The sequence below is a fragment of the Rhinatrema bivittatum genome, chromosome 1 (assembly GCF_901001135.1).
Source record: "Rhinatrema bivittatum chromosome 1, aRhiBiv1.1, whole genome shotgun sequence".
Classification (NCBI taxonomy): domain Eukaryota; kingdom Metazoa; phylum Chordata; class Amphibia; order Gymnophiona; family Rhinatrematidae; genus Rhinatrema; species Rhinatrema bivittatum.
In genome coordinates this window covers 221,254,563-221,271,913 of record NC_042615.1, presented here as the reverse complement: position 1 = coordinate 221,271,913, position 17,351 = coordinate 221,254,563, and the positions used below count along the sequence as shown (strand labels likewise).

At 43.3% G+C, this 17,351-nt stretch overlaps 1 protein-coding gene across 6 annotated transcripts in view; it reads left to right on the top strand.

Moving 5' to 3' along the window:
- RGS12 (regulator of G protein signaling 12) overlaps positions 1-17,351 on the top strand; it is a 424,812-nt gene that overhangs the window by 354,989 nt on the left and 52,472 nt on the right. For 5 of the 6 annotated variants that reach the window (XM_029591961.1, XM_029591953.1, XM_029591978.1 and 2 more), the window contains 4 exons: positions 1,017-1,113; positions 6,106-6,176; positions 8,159-8,312; positions 10,326-10,946. In XM_029591961.1, the coding sequence (XP_029447821.1) occupies positions 1,017-1,113; positions 6,106-6,176; positions 8,159-8,312; positions 10,326-10,946 (943 nt within the window). Of the gene's footprint in view, positions 1-1,016; positions 1,114-6,105; positions 6,177-8,158; positions 8,313-10,325; positions 13,185-17,351 lie in introns of those variants that run through there. The other variant, XM_029591969.1, reaches the window with a different exon arrangement.

The following is a 17,351-nucleotide window of genomic DNA, read 5'->3' as shown; positions in this document are numbered from 1 at the left end:
TTAAGAAACAGCAAGTAAGATACCACTATTATGGTGCCGTGTATTGTGCTTCAGTAAGCATTCTGATACTTGGAAAGGCTCCCAGAAAACATAATTAACGTGTGATATACAATATTTAACAGGATATTTTAATAGAGATACCACCCAACATAGAAAGATCAGAACAGAACACTGGAAAGTTCACCCTTTTGAGCTACAGTTTATCAGAATATAGATGTACACGAAAACCTCATAAAGGTTTGTCATATTATGAAAGGAAAGTCTCATGACCAAGTTCTCTGTTGAAAAGCAGGACTGAATTACCCATGACACCTGGGTGGCATCATCTGATGGCACCAAATGGGATCCGTCTCTTATTCACGAGCCACAGGAAAGCCTGTGACATGCAGAACGGTTGTTCATGCAGCATAGTGAGGACCACTGTGGAGAAAATCGCCCAAGAATGCCACAGGGCTTGACCGTTCAAGAGTCACAGCCATTCTAGAAGTTTGCAAAATGTGTGTGACTCTGGGGTTAATACGGTTACTGGAAAAAAAGACATTTTAATAAAACCTATGAACTTGCTGTGATCCCTCCTTGTAAAGGCAAAGAAGGCCATTTTTCAGGAAGGAGGCGCATTAAGACAGAAAGAAGCAAATTATCTGTTGCTGAAAGGATTTCAGTTTTTGTGACATGATGTGGAAAGAAAATAATACTAATCCCTGAGGGGGAGGGTTGGCCATGTATTTTATTTAAGTTTGAATTTCCAACATAAAAGCTGATCTCACATGCTGTTTGTGTACTGTGTTTACCTAATTATTGTCTTTGTATGAAACTTCTAGATTGAAATAATTTCTGATCCTTTCATGAGCTTCTAATGATAATTAGGAACCTGAATTATGTAGTCCATTGGGATTCTTCCACGGATTACTGGTTAACCCCCTACAGACAAAAGTCTTTTTAAAACAATCGAGGCATTTTTTTTTCTGAAATGTTACTGAAAAAAACAAAAACACCTATTTATGATCTTGCTTTAGAATGGAGAGCAAGAACCGCTAGATCTTGGTGTTCCCATTTCTAATCTAGATGGACAACGCGTTGTCTTAGAAGATAAGGAAACTAATAAGGCTAAAGGTAAGCAATTCTGAATTCATGTGCATGGCCCTGGGATTTCTAAATCCTCCTCTGTTTTTGATTTTGGGTCCAGCAGATAAAACTTTAGCCAGAGGAAAGCAAACTGCTTGTAGAATCAGAGGTTGGCATGAGCTGTCGTTTTGAAAGTTAATTTTCAGAACCTGGGCACCCCATTGGTTGATCGCTAACAGCACTAAAACAGGGATGATCAACTCCCATGATTGAGAACCTTAAACAGATTTAGTTTAGAGGGTATAGAGCAGAGTATAAACAGAAAATTAAAAAAAGAATGTAAAATAATTTTAGGCAGAGTAATATCTAAGTTTGTAAATTATTTTCTCCTGCTCCTTTGGACTTTCAGCTAAATCAGAACCAGCCCCTGTTGGAGCTGCAGTGCCATGAGCATTCATCCACACCTACCCAGGGTTTCCCCCCACTTGATGAGGAAGTACTGTTTGTATTGTGTGTGCTGCACAATACGGGTGCCAGCTATCCGCGCCCTCCATGCTGCCCATAATTACCACTTCCCAGGGCTCATGCTGTAGCTAGGAAGGAGAGGCATTGCATGATTACCCATTGTCTCAGAAAGGAGCTCCTGCTCATTTAAGAGCCACTGCTGTCTCTGGCTGCTGTGAAGTGCTGAGAGCAGAGTCCAGGTGCTGTCCTGGATCTGAGCAGCAGGCAGTGGTGGCTTTTCTGTGGCACACCTGATCAGGGCTGAAGGCACAGCCGTGTGCCATGGCACACGGACTGGGGAAACACTGTACTCATTAGTCAAATAATTGCAATGACAGTCCTTTTCCCAGGAGCCACGGACCACAGGACCCCTCTAGAACTAGTGTAAACTACGGGGGAAGAACCCTGGCAAATGTCCTAATTTACCCTGAAATTCTTTCCCAGTTTGGCCCCAGTCTATTCCAGGATCTGGGAGTAGCTTGGGACATTCTCATGGAGGGCAGTCTTCAGATTGCCTGCTTTGGGACAAAGTTCATGGCCATGTCTTACCTGCTGCTGTACAAAGTACCCACCAACTTTTGCACCTGCTTTTAGTGCAGTTAGACTTTGTGAGAAAACTCAAACATGTATGTAGCCTTGGAAAACACAACTTCATGCATTATTTTACGATTCTTCCTAAAACATGCCCCTGGGAATGAATCCCTTAAATGTAACTAAAAATGCGAGCGTTACAGATTTTTAAATACCTGAAAAGTAGAATTGATGCTCACGAATCAAAAGTTTTCCAATGGAAAATAAGCTGTAGAACTAGAGGTCATGATATGAAACTTCAAGGGGGGAGACTCAGGAACAATGCCAGGAAATATTTCCTCACAGAAAGGGTAGTGGATGCATGGAATGTCCTCTCCGAAGAGGTGGTGAGGAGAAGAAGAACTATAATGGAATTCAAAAGGGCATGGAATAAACATTTTGGGGCCCATATTCAATGGCATTTGGCAGGATAACTTGTGAGTTAGCCAGGTAAATGGTGACTGTGTAATATTTCCTCCACTTATCCAGCTAAACGTTAGCCAAATAATGTGGGGGTGTTTCAGGGTGGTATTAAATTAGCCAGAATGTTATTTAGCTCACACCTCTACATTCAGAATTAGCCAAATAATGTATCTGGCTAACTCTGGTTGTGCCATAGAGTAGTCCTAAAATTAACAGGTGAATTTTCAAAAGGATTTACATGGGTAAATGTAACTACTATCGTAGCAATTTTTAAAAGCCATTTACACATGTAAAGTGCACTTACGCAAACAAATCCTATGGACAGTTCAATGGCCTATGTTATAGCAATTTTCAAAAGTCCACTAGGTGCATTTACTCAAGTAAAACCCAGTTTTACACGTGTAAATGCTTTTTAAAATCAGGCCCATTCTGTATAAAGTTATCCATCTAACTTTAAGATAGTCGGGTATATTCAATGGTACTGGCTGTGCCACTAAATATTTTGCCAAAGTTAGCTGGATTAAGTTTATCCGGCTAACTTTGCAAGCTGGCCAGAGGCTGATTGTTAGCCACAGAGGAGCCATAGTGGTTAGAGGATGCAAATGAAAAAAAACCAGGGTAATCTTTAGGTGTAACATTTCTGCACGGGTGTAACCTGCACAGAGTAGCATTTACTATCCTTAACAGACACATGGGGTAACCTGCACAGAGCGTAAGTAACTCCCCTTAACAGAAGGCATGGAGTAACCTGCAAGGAGCGGCAGTTACTACTCTAAACAACTTGTTGGGTAGATAGAATGGCTCATTTGGGTCTTTATCTGCTGTAATTTACTACGTTGGTTATAGTGCAGACTTTTAACCTTATTGAGTGAGGGCAGTTTTCATATAGCCAACTTAAACATGTAAATGGCTTTGAAAATGGCCTTGCACATGTCTGATTTGAACAACTTATCCAGAACTATAATCTTAAAGTGCTATCGCCTTCTTATAAAATAGAATAAGACGGTAACTTTCATACTGACACACGGGCGCACATTGATGCATGTAGCGATTTTATAACTTGTGCGACATGTGCATTTGTTTTAAAGTATAGTAGTCTCACACCTATGTGCGCTCAATTTTAAATGGGTGCGCACCTAGGCACATTAATGCTGCTTCTACCGCGCAAGTCAGAATTTTAAAAGAGGCACATGCCAGTTTCACCAGCTGAACCACCAGTTTGCCCAGTTATGAGCTAGGTCCTCCACACCTAGCCTGCACCCCCCCCCCCCCAGTTACCACAGACCCTTTAAACTCCTCCAAAATAACTGTTTGTTTTTTTCTGACTTACACCTCCTCCATAGCAAAGAATATACCACACATCTCTTGGCTCCGCCCAGATCATGTCCGGCCCAAAATGCATGTCCATTTCCCAATTTTGAAAATAGGTTGGCGCATGTAAGCCTGGTTTGTGTATGCATCCCCCTAATGGATGCTCGCGCCACACTTTTAAAATTCACCTTAATGCTTGTGTACTCCTAAGGGAACTATACATATATGGGAGTGGCAATGCTTTAGCCACTAAGGGTTTGATATTGAAATAGTTTGTCCGACTAACATTCTAAATTCCCTCCCCCTCCCAGACAAAAAGAGAAAATGCTGATATCTGGCACTGCGCAGACAAAGTTACCCAGGGAGCTGTCCAGGCAAATAGCAAGCCTAAAGTGTACCTGGACTTTCAGCCAGTGCAGTTTCACGCTGAATATCTAGATAAAGTTAACCAAAGTTGTTGGGGTAACTATCCGGAAATTGCCGACTGAATATCTGCTTCAAATTATCCTTAATTATCCAAATTATGGCTTCTGTTCTAGATACCAAGGGCTAATTAATTTCAGTGAGCAGGAACATAGTTAATGCCCACCAGAACAGGTTAGTGCATGTTAAACCTGTGTAGTGCATGCTAATGCTGGCCAGAAGATCTCAATCCTGAGAAAATACGGAAGCCCAGGAACACGAATATAATGCCATCCAAAGTTTTAATCTATCACAATTGAGTAAGCAGCCTCCTCAGCTCTTGCATCCCAATTTTCAGAGCAGTCTGTTTGCTGACTTGTCTATTGAAATGAGATCAGAGACTAAAGGACACAAGCACCCCCGTTAGAGATTCTTTTTTATTTATTTATTTATTTATTTATAGATTTTTCTATACCGGGGTACGTAAATAACATCACCTCGGTTTACATTCAAACAGTAATTCAGCATTGCGCTTTACAATATAACAAGGAAACTAAACGAAAAACAATACAGTATATAACTTTATATTAATAGAATATCAGCAATATATGAGAGATTGTGGCAGTTAGGAAGAGTAGTTGAGGATTCAGATCATTGATAGTAGGCTTTTTTAAATTTTACATTGTAAATTTTTTTAAATTTTACATTGTAAATGAATGCCCACAAAATTGCTTCTATAGTAAACACAGATGCTCCCTTGTAGATGCAATAAACATAAAATAACTTCAGTATGAGCTCATAGCACTTTTTATTTTTGCAGCTTTCTGTAATGATTCAGTCTCCATCTTGAGACGGGATATCACAGTCCAAGTCGCTCCCCTGCTGTTGAGAAAAGCTTTCAAAGAAGCAGCAAGAGTGGAGAGCAATTTGTATGTCAGAGGGGTAGGGTTGGGCAATCCAGAGAGCAAGAACTGGGCCATTAGCTGTAGATAACTTGCCTTTGAATTTTTCAAACTCTAAATTTGTAATTTAAAAAAGGCCAGCGAGTCAGAGGAACAGTTCAAGTTTCTATATACGGTACTTTTTATTTTTTATAACTGCTGGTCTTTCCACAGGTAAGATCAGCTTAAGTTCACAGGCGCTCAAGTGGTTGTGTTAGGCAGATTTAGCACCCTACATATTGATACGCATTATTCCCACAGACAAACCACGGGAGAAAAGCTATAGAATTGAGGACCCTTTGGGGTGAATTCTATGCATGTAAATGGCTGTTATAAAATAGCCCATGCGCGTAACCTGATTTCGTGCATACTTTTATGCGCAGTTGTGAAAGGCGTTCCCAGGGGGTGGAGTTGGGACTTGTGCTCATACTTTTTTTTTTATTTTCAAAAGAAGGTGCGTAAATTAACCCGCACAAATCGCCCTCTGTGAAGAGCAGATGTTATTTCATGAGGGTCATTTTCTGCCTGTTGAAGTGCATTTACTCCAGCATTTTCAAAGCAAATGTATTTGGCTATTTTTGCTTTGAAAATGTGGGGTAAAATCTGCATGTTAAAAGTTAGAAACAGACTTTATGCCAGCCTGCACAATTATAAAATGACCCTCCTGATACATTATTTTAATTTTAGATGGCAAACATTTTGGTGCCAGGAATTAGAGTTTAGTTGCAAGACACCAAAGGCCACATTTACGCAGAAATTTTTCCACATTCATAAAATGGGCGAAATTCCTAGGCAAACTGGACCCCAAAAATAATCTTGTTGCTCCGAGTATGTGTATGAATGCTTATTATTTATTTTAACCCTCTGTTGTACGCTTTGATATTTTCAGACAAGCAGCAGGGTGCTGCAGTAAAACAAAATCCAGCTATGACCAGTGGTTCAAGAAATCGCGCAGATACGGTAAATCCTTTCCGTAAAATATTTTGATTTCCTCAGATTGCTTTTAATTTAAATCAAAACTCAGTCCTTTAAAAAAAACAAACCAAAAAAAGCCAAGCAAAGCTCTTTGTACTTAGAGAAGATAACGTTCAAATCTATTTGCGGTCCTTCATTTGCTCACGTAAATGGACGCACAGAGATTTAGCATAATATTTTATAAACTGTGCACTTAGACCTCCCACCAAAAAAATTGCAGACAACAGACAGGTCCAATTATCAACTGCGCTAGTTAGTTCGGAAGGGTAAAATTGCATGCATAAGTTAGATAATTTGTACGCAAATATTTTTTATAATATTCCACCTTCCACGTGTACCTCTTGAGCCCGCTCCAGAAAGCCCTTAGGAGGCCATTAATTCATGCATCGTTCACCCCAGCTCCTGTAGCTTCTGCTGTACTTGTGTTTCTAGGAGTAAACATCAGAAACTTTTTCTTTACAGAAAGGGTGGCAGATGCATGGAATAGCCTCCTAGTGCGATGCTTGATGCAAGAACAGTAACAGAAATCAAGAATGTTTGTGAGAAACAACAGAATCCTTAGTTATGAAGGAGTGAGGGGAAAGCCAGAGACCAAATGGGGTCTCTGACACTGTTGGAAGAATGAAACTGAATGGACTTCACGGGCTTTATCTGTCCTCATATTCTATGATTTTGAAGACAAAGGCAAATTCCATGGCAATTGCTGTAGTCTCACAGTAAACTGGAGGATCATGGCTATAAGTTGAAAGCTGTCGTTCACAGTACCTATAATGTATTATGAGATACGCTTTGTACTGACTGAATAAGATGGCCAAGAAGTGCAGTTATTCACTTATTAGCACCCATGAATGAATTTCATATTTGTAAATGCTTTATAATTTATTTTTTTTTAAACAGAAGCAGTGTATAGCTGTTTCCTGAATGAGAGCACACTGTGTGAAGGATAAGAGGACTTTGAATGTTTGCCTAATCCAGTGCAGTCTTTGTGTTTCTCACTCCAGATTCTGAGAGTATCAAAAAGAAATTATATTTCCTTCTTTTTTTGACCCTGCAAATTCTTTGTTTCTTTGCTTTTCAACTTGATCAGACTCAGTTACTGCTGGCGCTACAGCTACATGTTGTTGTAAATGAGTCTTCATTTACAACAACATGGAGGGGGGGGTTTCTTCTCCCATGTAGTCCAGCCAGTTCAGTGACCGTTCTTGATCGAGAAGCACAGTTCAGCTCCCTGCAGGATCTGGTATGTGCACACCCTGAGCCCAGCCAATAGATGTTGCTGTTGAGCAATGGCTGCAACCTTCTCCCTCCAGCGGCTTTGAAGGTGGCCTTCACATATACCTAGCCCTGGATGGGAAATTGTATTTATCTATATTATGTGGCGCTCCTTACCTCTGCACTGAAATTACAAATTTATCATGAAATGAAAACGTCACTGTTCTTGAAACCAGTACTATGTCAAACAATTGGGCCTGATTTTCTAAGGTCACAGACCTTAGAAAATCCGGCGGTAACAGGGGGCAGGGTGGCGAAGCAGGGGGCAGGCCTGCTTTCGCACCCAATAGCGCCATTGTAAAAGGTGGTGCTATTGGGTGCGAAACTTGCGGCGAAAAGGGTCGTTACCTTTTCACCGTCAGCGGTGTCTTCACAGCGTCCGCCCCGGTGCCGCCCCGACTCCTCCCCTTCCGGTGCAGTCGCCACCCAGAACCCGCCCCGATTTAGCTATCGCACGCGAAAAGGGACTTTTCACGTGCAATCCGTTTTGAAAATGACCCCCTTAGTCCTTGTATTTATGAACACTATTTTTTTCTAAAGTATACATATTTATTGGGCTCGATCAAAAGTGTATGATGATCTTGTACTCCCCAAATATATTTGATGTGATTTATCTTCTCTAGCATTTACAAAGGAAAAAAAACTGTTGTATGAAACTGAAGCAGTCTGTAATCACTTTTTTTATTGCAATCCAGGGAGAAGAAAGAACTTTGATAAAGACTTCATCTATTAGAATAAAAGGAGAACATGGAAAAAATGCTAAGGATACTCGGACTTCCAAGAGGGAAGACTCTATTGTAAAGTCGGGGAAAAAGTCCCATCAGAAAATCAGTTTAGATGAAGCAGAGGGTACGTAAGACTTGATGCAAGCCAACATGATTTTGAGTAAACATGACATCAGTGGTTTCACATTGGCTGTAAAAAGAAAGTGTTTATACCATGCACTGTATAACATTTCGAAAGCCCAAATGGCTAATTGTAATACTCAGCCTGTATCGATTACAAATTTTACTTTGATATTACATTTGTACTTTTAAGCCACACCTCTGCAATTTCACTGAACTTCCTGGCGCGGTGGTGTTCAGAGGGTTGTCAGATTTGCATTGCAGAGAATTATTTGAGATCGATTCATACTTTGGATTATGATGTCATGAATGATATTATAGCCAGTTTGGACCAATCAGATTCCGCGTTTTGAGCTAATTTGCTATACTTTTTGTTTTGTTTTGTTTTGTTTTTTAGCATGTTATGCAATAATGATTTTTAGATATATTGAAGATTATTTATGTACTGTTTTAATGCATTTGTCTGGGTGAATGTTATTTTGGACTTGGGCTTTTTTGTTTTTGAGAGAACCATTTAGGATTGATTAGCAATCGGCTTAAATTTGATGGCATGGAGTTTATAACTTGTAAACACTGAGAAACTGAACATGTATATCATGGAAGGGGAAGCAGCGCAGGCTCGTCCTGCGCTGCTGATTATAACACGGGAGCAAGCAGCGAGGGAAAAGGGTACAGTAGGGGAGGGGGTGGTGACCCTTAGCAAGAGCAGTGATTTAAAATGCTGCTTTGCTATTGGTCCCAAGGGGATAGGAGTTTGGGCGCCAGTTGCCAGGCGCTCAGTCAGTTTCCAGGCAGCGAGGCAAAGAGCAAGGCTTGCTTTCCCTCCCTATAACGAGAATTGTTCAAGGATATATGGATGGCTTTTGGAAGATTGTCGCAGTGGAGGCGGAAGCCTGAGCCCTAAGTTATAAGTTTGTATTGAAAGATAAAAGGAATTGGGGGGGGGTGAGAATCTTGTGTAGTTTGGGGCTGCTACACGGGATGGCCAAAGAGCAAGGGAGGGGGGCCGATGCTCTGGCTGCATGCTTACCCTCGCTGGAGCCGAGGCGGGGTAAGTGGGGAGCGACGACACGGCTTACCATTGGGATGAGGTGGTAAGCGGAGGAATAAGAAGAAGGGGAGGGGGAATGGGGTGGTTGGTTTTTAGGATTATTGTATTAATTTAAGGGCTCAGGGCAAGTCATTTTGAATAAACTGCGGCCTGTTGTTTAAGCCATTACCTGCGTGAAGTCGTTTTGTACAGGGGGCGGGGGACATACTAGCGAGCTTAAGTCTTGCATACCTATGTTATGAATATTAGCCCTGTTCGAGCATTGGTTTTTGCTTATATGCTTATTAACCGACATTTTTTTAAAGTTTTCAAGAGCATTTTGTTAAATTATATGTCTGTAGAACAAAGTAAAACAATCTGAAAGTATTTCTCATTTTCACATCCTTTAGATGTAGGTTAAGTAAGAGAGTTGTCCGTTCTGCAAAACTTTGAATGCTTCATTCATAAAGGTGGTGTATTAGTGTTCGTGCATGTTTGAATCTTTTAATCAGTTCAAATGGTTTTGCCTCTTTGTCAGTTGCGATGCAGCTAATGGAGATGCAGTATTAAGTTATTTTTGTTTAAATGTTTATTTGAACATGTTTTATAGCTGACTGGCTCCTTCTGATCAGAATGCTGATATCACAACCGTTTTTGATTGCGCAGAGTAATTTGCTGCCTTAAAAAAATTAAGCTGCTTAGTTGGTGGTAGCAGCAGCCTGATTAGGAGTCCACAGTCAACAGCTATAAAACATGAAATATAAACATTAAGGAACGAAAATAATAATTATACTTTCCAGCTTCACAGCCACAGGATAGGAAACACGTTTTCTAGGATTGATTAATGCTCACCCGATGACCCCTTACCAGAGCAATAACGCAAGCAGAACCAAGCTAAATGTAATTATTGAAACCCAGTAATGTGGCTTGCAGGTTTTTGACAAATGAATCCATAAGTGTGTCATTGCCTTATTTTCCCTCTATTAGAATTTTTTGAGCTCATTTCCAAAGCTCAGAGCAACCGAGCAGAGGATCAGCGGGGGCTGCTGAGAAAAGAAGACCTCATCTTACCTGATTTTCTTCGTTTAACTCCTGCGCCCGAGCCATCGTCATCTACCCCAGCTGCTCCTCCAAAGACTAGCAACAGGAGGACTCTGAAAGGTGATGGAAAAGACAAAAAAAATAACAATTCCAGCTCGGTGCAGAATGGTTGGAAGCTGGAGTCCACACACCAGGGGCCTGAAGAACTCCATGCCAAGGCCAGTCACTTGCCTCATAATAAAGACAGGCCAGCCTTGTTGCTGCCTGGCAGTAAGAAGCCTCCCAGTGTTCCTTTCAACACGCTATTATCTCCAATCCCACACCTACAAGAAGCAACTCTGCCAGGCTGGGAGAGGCGTTCGAGAGACTTGCAGACAGAAAACATACAAACTATAGATGATGACAATGTAGCAGACTTAACTCTTGTGGCTGAAGGAGACATAACTAGCCCCAACAGCACCTTATTGCCACCATCAGATAGCAGTAAATTAGCAGACGCCAACTGCTCACCCCCCAGTCCACTGGGAGGGAATCAGGATAATTCAGGATACCAAAGATCTGGACCAGGTATTTCTAGATTTTGAAAAGTTCTAGCCTTCCATTCAAGACGGTGATTTACTTACATTTAATGTCAGCAGTTTTGCACCCCTTTCTCTCTCTCTCTCTCTCTCTAAATAGCTGAGTAGGATCTTTGCACTTTATGTATTATTTTATATTTAAATGAGATTTCACACTTTCACTTTTTAAAATCTTGTTTCTGTTCAGACAAGTTCTGAGTAGCTATATACACTTGGGTTTCTGGTACATGAAAATGAGATAATGTACATACCAGTGATCTTAGAGCTACAATTCTTACCAAAACCAAAATTTTATCTTAGATTTTTCTTGTTCGGGCAGAGTATACATAAAATGGAACAATAAAGCTGTGCTGTGCTATAGTGCCAAATTAAGCCCTAGCAGTGAAAAATGGGCCTCCTGATAAGGAACTTGTACTGTTGGCATTTTTTTTTCTTGGGGGGTGGGGGGTTGTTTTTAAGGATTCTTGGTGTCTAGGGGCTGATAATTGGGCAACCTTTTTCTGAAAAACGTAACTTCTGTTTTCCTGATCATCCTCTGTCCTCGGGATTTTCCTTCCTCCCCAGTAGTTGTTTGAGAGTGGCTGCTGCACTGCTGCAGGGATTAGAGAAGTTGCACTGAACCACAAACACTAAGCATTGTACCAGATTAAGCAAAATGTGTGGCCCAAGTTAAAAAGGAAAAAAAAAACCCAACCAAAAAACTCCATTGGGTCCTTACCTTCCTAGACCTGTGTGTATGCACTCATACCACTCTTGATTTTTAAGAACATTTAGAATCTTAATTGTTGCATCCAATCTTGCAGTTTTGAAGATTTTCTTTCAAAGTTTCCAAGGTGTTTACATATTGAACTATCTGTTTGCCAAGGTTCCATTTTTAAGATGTTGACGTCTCAGATTTAGTTTCTTGCCTTAGTTAGCAGCATGTTTTTAATGCAGCAGTAGTACCTCAGATGGATAGAAGACACTCAGCCTTATGCAGGGCCTCTTACACCTTAAAGAAATAGGATTTCAGTATTGTAATAAGACATGTCTTTTTTAATAGTTGTGTATACTGTCCATTGAATGTACATTTTGAAAACCAGGTGTTTTTTTTTAATGAGATATGTATATTAGATATATTTTTCACATGATCAGAATGGTGGATGGTGCCATAGTTTTTAAGATATCACTTCCTTGTGATAAGAGAACAAACGCTTGAATGTTTTAAGAATTGGTAGTTATTTATTATTTTACTTGTTAGAATGACTGAATATAATTTCTTAGTCTATACTATGGCCCCTATCAATGATTTGTAAATACTTTTCTTTGTTTAAGAATGACAATGTTAATAGCTATTGCCTGATGCTCAGGCTTCAGGAATAAAAAGGTCCAGATTTCTACCTTTGCTGCTGTTCCATATCTCCTCAATTTGCATGCAGGAAAAGACTGAATCCACCAATCAGAATCTGATTTATCCTTTTCAGGGGTTCACATCTCCTCTAACCGGAAGATGCACACAAGCACTTAGAATATAAATTGGACTCAAAGGCTGTCAAAACTTTATCAATTCTTGAATTGAGATTTTACACAGAATTTAGATCACTGAGTAAAATTGTGTTTCATATATCTCTGCTTTTTGTCTGTTTCCTGTCAAGAGTAAACAATTCTACAAAGTGTTTTGAATTTATATCTTCCTGTAGAGGAGCTGATGTAAAGATAATTGCACTTAAAAATTCCTTGAAATTATTATTTAAATGCATGCAGTACATTTCTCTATAACAACTGAACTGTAGCTTTTCTTTTTCATACTTGCTACTCTGTAGATGTCCTTTATGTAGTTTTTTTACATGCATTTTGTATCTGTGTTCTTTCTGATTTAATAAAATCTAGATTTAGATATGCAAGATTTGTTTTAAACTTTATTTCTTCTTCACTCCTTAAGAAGCTGTCTGTAGAAATCTTGAGCTAGTGACCTAACCATGTAATTCAAACAAAATAAACTTTTGCCATGCTCTTACTAAAATATTAAGCTTTCATTTGCTATTTAACCTATAGCAATACCAGCTTAGATCTTAACCTGTCACCTAGGTTTAAGCTAACAAACACTATGGTACTCTGCCCAACACTAAGATTGTGACAGCTGAGTAAAATGTTATATTTATTCTGAAAAGAAAGATCCTAGATCTGTGGAGCTTGCAGTGCTGCTGAAAGTTTGATACTGCTAGTCAACCTTTTTCTATGTTAGATATTATTTTAATAAAGAAAGATTTATGAAAACAATAACATTCATTATTTTAAATTCTTTTTCCTATAATCCAAATACAGAATGGACAAAATATTTTGCACAAGCTTGAATAACAAAACTAAACTTACTGGAGGGTTATTTGCTCTTTCTCCCAGGACAAAGCAGGATGGTAGTCCTCACAGATGGGTGACATCATCAGATGGAGCCCTGTCACAGAACACTTTTCTCAAAGTTTCTAGAACTTTGACTGGCACACTGAGCATGCCCAGCATGCCACCAACCATGTGGCCACACGGGGTCCCCCTTCAGTCTCCTTTTTTCCGTGGAGCTGTTGCATTGCGGTTTGTGGAGCTCTGTTGAGAACTTTTTTCCTCACAGAATAATTCAAAGTTTTTCTTCTGTTTTTTCCCCTCTTCGGGATCTCCCATCGTGAACCAATTCCTCCGGCGCTCGGTAGGTCTGTTTTCGTGTTGTTGCGGTCGCTTCTAGAGTGTCTACTTCCCAGTGGCCAACGGCCACCAACCACATGCCACCGGTTTTCGGAAGTGCCCTGAGTGTCCTCGGACTATATCTATCACGGACCCACATGACATTTGTGTCCTGTGTCTCGGGCCTCCCCACGATGTCTGTCGGTTTCCCAGCTGTGATCAGATGACTCCCAAAGGTCGACGCGCCCGCCTGGACAAGGTGAAGCACTTGTTTGATTCCAAGCAATCTGCGCCATTGACTCCTGTGGTAGGTACGTCGGGTCGCGGGGATCGATCTGACTCAGTACCTTTACCCTTGGCGCCCCGCCGTGATTATCAAGTGGCGGGGAGCCGAGAGCATCGGAGCATTCAAAAGCTTCAGGATCGTCATTCTCGGTGCCGGCGAAGGACCGGGCCAAGCACTGTGGGAAGCACTGACATCGGCACAGACTTTCTTCTCCGACTGGTGTTGGCACAGACACCGGAGTAGCATCGACCTCGGCCGAACCCCCTCTGAAGAAACCACGAGGATAGGAGGCTCCATCCTCCTCCAAGCCCAGGTGTCCATGGCATTTCCCACCAATATTGGTGCTGGGTACCGAGCCTCCACAGACCCCCGTGGAGGCTCCGGTGACGCCCAAACTACCTTCTCCTCCTCCCGGGTCGGTACTTTCCACACCCGCATTTAGAGAGGAGTGGACTGCATGGTTCAACAGGCAGTGCTAAATGCCCTTCAGGGCCTCCAGCAGCCACTGAAGCCAGCTCCCATACTGGCATCGGAACTGGCGCCCACCATGCTGGCACCCCTGCTGGAAAGGTTGGACGTGCTGTTCGGTGCCTTTCCGATGCAGCCTGTTCCGGGGGGCCCACCGGTGCCTCCCCCCATCTCGATCCCAAATCTGGGATCCTCGGAAGAGGAGCAAGCGGCACCATGCCCATCCCCACGGGCGATGCCACCGATGCCGGATTCCTTTCCTGGGCACTCGGGCCTCCTGGTGCCCTGGCATCTGCCGCAGGTCCTTGTGCCTTCGATGCTGGCACAACCGTTGTCTGTTCCACTTCACTGACCATCGATGCCTGTGCCCTGTACTTTGGGATCTGACCTCCCTCCTTGACCCAGACAATTCAGCGGTGAGGAGGAAGCCCCTTATGACCTGTGGGAAGATGCCTCTTCCAGTCACTCCTTGGAGACCTCCAAGGACATTCTATCAGAACCTTCTCCCCGGACGAGAGACGGTGCTCACCTCATGAAGACTTATCCTTCGCGGCTTTGTGCAGACAATGGCAGAAGCCATTCCCTTCCAGCTTTTGACTGAAGAGGACGCCCACCACAAGATGTTGGAGGTCCTCCAGTTTGTGGATGTCCCTAAGGAGGTGATGGCTATCCCTGTACATGAGGTCCTTTTAGACCTCTACCGGCTCTGGGAACACCCAGGTTCTGTGGCCCCAGTCAACAGAAAGTCTGATGCTATCTATCTGAATCAACATGCCTTAGGCTTCCAAAGGAGCCAGTTCCCTCACCAATCAGTGGTGGTAGAATCAGTTCAGAAGAAAGCCAAGAGGGCCCAGCCACACTCCTCTGCAACTCCAGGGAAGGACCACAGAGCCTTAGATACTCTAGGTCGAAGAGTTTTCCAGGGATCCATGCTTATTGTTCGCATAGTGACATACCAGTTGTACATGACCCAGTACAACCAGAACCTCTGGAATCAGATCCAGGAGTTTGCCAAGAACCAGTCACAACAATTTTAGGAAGGCCTAGAATCCATCCTCCAAAAAGGATTGGAAGCCGGGAAACACAAGGTGAGAGCAGCCTATGACATCTTTGAGGCAGCGTCAAGAGTCTCAGCGGCAGGCATTAGTGCCAGATGCTGGGCCTGGCTGAAAGCTTCTGACCTTTGCCCGGAGGTTCAAGACAAACTGGGCAACCTCCCCTGTACAGTAGAAAACCTGTTTGGGGACAAAATCCGGGATGCAGTTGCCCAACTCAGGGACCACCATGAGACCTTATGTCAGTTGTCTACTACCACCTCTGACCCCTCTTCGGCAACATGCAGGGCGCCACGTAGGGATTCCAGGAAGCAGTTTTACCGGCAACGGAGATACTATCCTCCGGCCTCCTGTGCTCATCCAACTCGGGCTACCCAAAGAGGTCACCCTCTCCAACAAAGAGCGCCTAGGGCTCAGCCAGCCCCCCAGCCAAGCCCTGCAGCTGGCTTTTGACTGGCACAGAGAGAGCAGACACCTAACCCCTTTTCTCGTACCATCCAACCCACCATGAACAACTGGTCCCACCATGAACAACTGTCCATCGTAGAACGAGGATATCACCTGAACCTTCTCAGTGTTCCTCCAAACTCCCCACCCTCTCCGGTATGGAGCCTCATAGAACACGCAATGACCCTCGAGTTAGAACTTTCGGCCCTCCTACGGTCGAAAGCTGTGGAATCAGTTCCCCGGGCTCAGCGTGGCCGGGGGTTCTACTCCCGATATTTTCTCATTCCAAAGAGAACAGGCGGCCTCCGTCACATCCTTGCCCTCCGGCCTTAAACAAATTCCTCCAAAGAAAGCTTTTCAAAATGGTATACTTGGGTACCCTACTTCTGCTTCTGCATCAAGGGGACTCGCTCTGCTCTCTGGACCTACAGGACGCATACGCGCACATTGCCATCTTTGCGCCTCATCGCAAATATCTGTGCTTCGCAGTAGGCCACTGGCACTTCCAATACAGGGTTCTTCCCTTCGGGCTAGCTGCCGTACCCCGGGTCTTCACAAAGTGCCTGGCAGTAGTGGGAGCACATTTGCACCGGAATGGGGTGCATATGTTCCCATATCCAGATGATTGGCTCATAAAGAGTTCTTCAAAAGAGGAAGCACTTCAGTCTCCGCACATGACGTTGAGACTCCTCCAATCACTGGGGTTCCTCGTAAATAAAGCTGGCTTTGTCCCAGTGATTCAACTTCATTGGGGCGGATCTGAACACCACGGTAGCCAAGGCGTTCCTTCCCAGCGAACGCATAGCCAGGCTGGCCAGGTCCATCCGTCACCGGCAGATTGCCTCGGCCCGCCTGCTTCTGAAGTTGCTGGGTCACATGGCATCGTGGGTGCACGTCACCCCAATGGCCTGCCTGGCCATGAGGGTCATGCAATGGACCCTGCAGTCCCAATGGCACCAAGCCTCTCAAGAACTCTCCACACTGGTCCAGATAACCAAACCAATCCAGCTCTCCCTCGCCTGGTGGGTGCAGGAATCCAACCTCAGCAAGGGACTTCCTTTTCAGCCCCCTGCTGCTCAGGTGATCCTGACCACGGATGCCTCCAGCATAGGCTGGGGGCCCATGTCAACAGCCTTCACAGACAGCCCGAGGCGAGATGCCAGATAAACTTCCTGGAACTCAGAGCGATGCAGTATGCACTCTACACATTCCAGGACTGCCTGTCCAACAGGGTCATCTTGAATCAAACGGACAACCAAATGGCCATGTGGTATGTGAACAAATAGGGGGGCACAGGCTCTTACCTCCTCTGCCAAGAGGCAGTGCAGATTTTGGTCTGGGCCCTGTCACGTCCCATTCTCCTATGGGCCATCTACCTGGCAAAGACCGAGAATGTGGTGACAGGCTGCCTCAGTCAGACCTTCCACCCACACGAGTGGTTCCTAAACCCCTTGGTGGAGGACATGATTTTCCGCCGGTGGGGTCA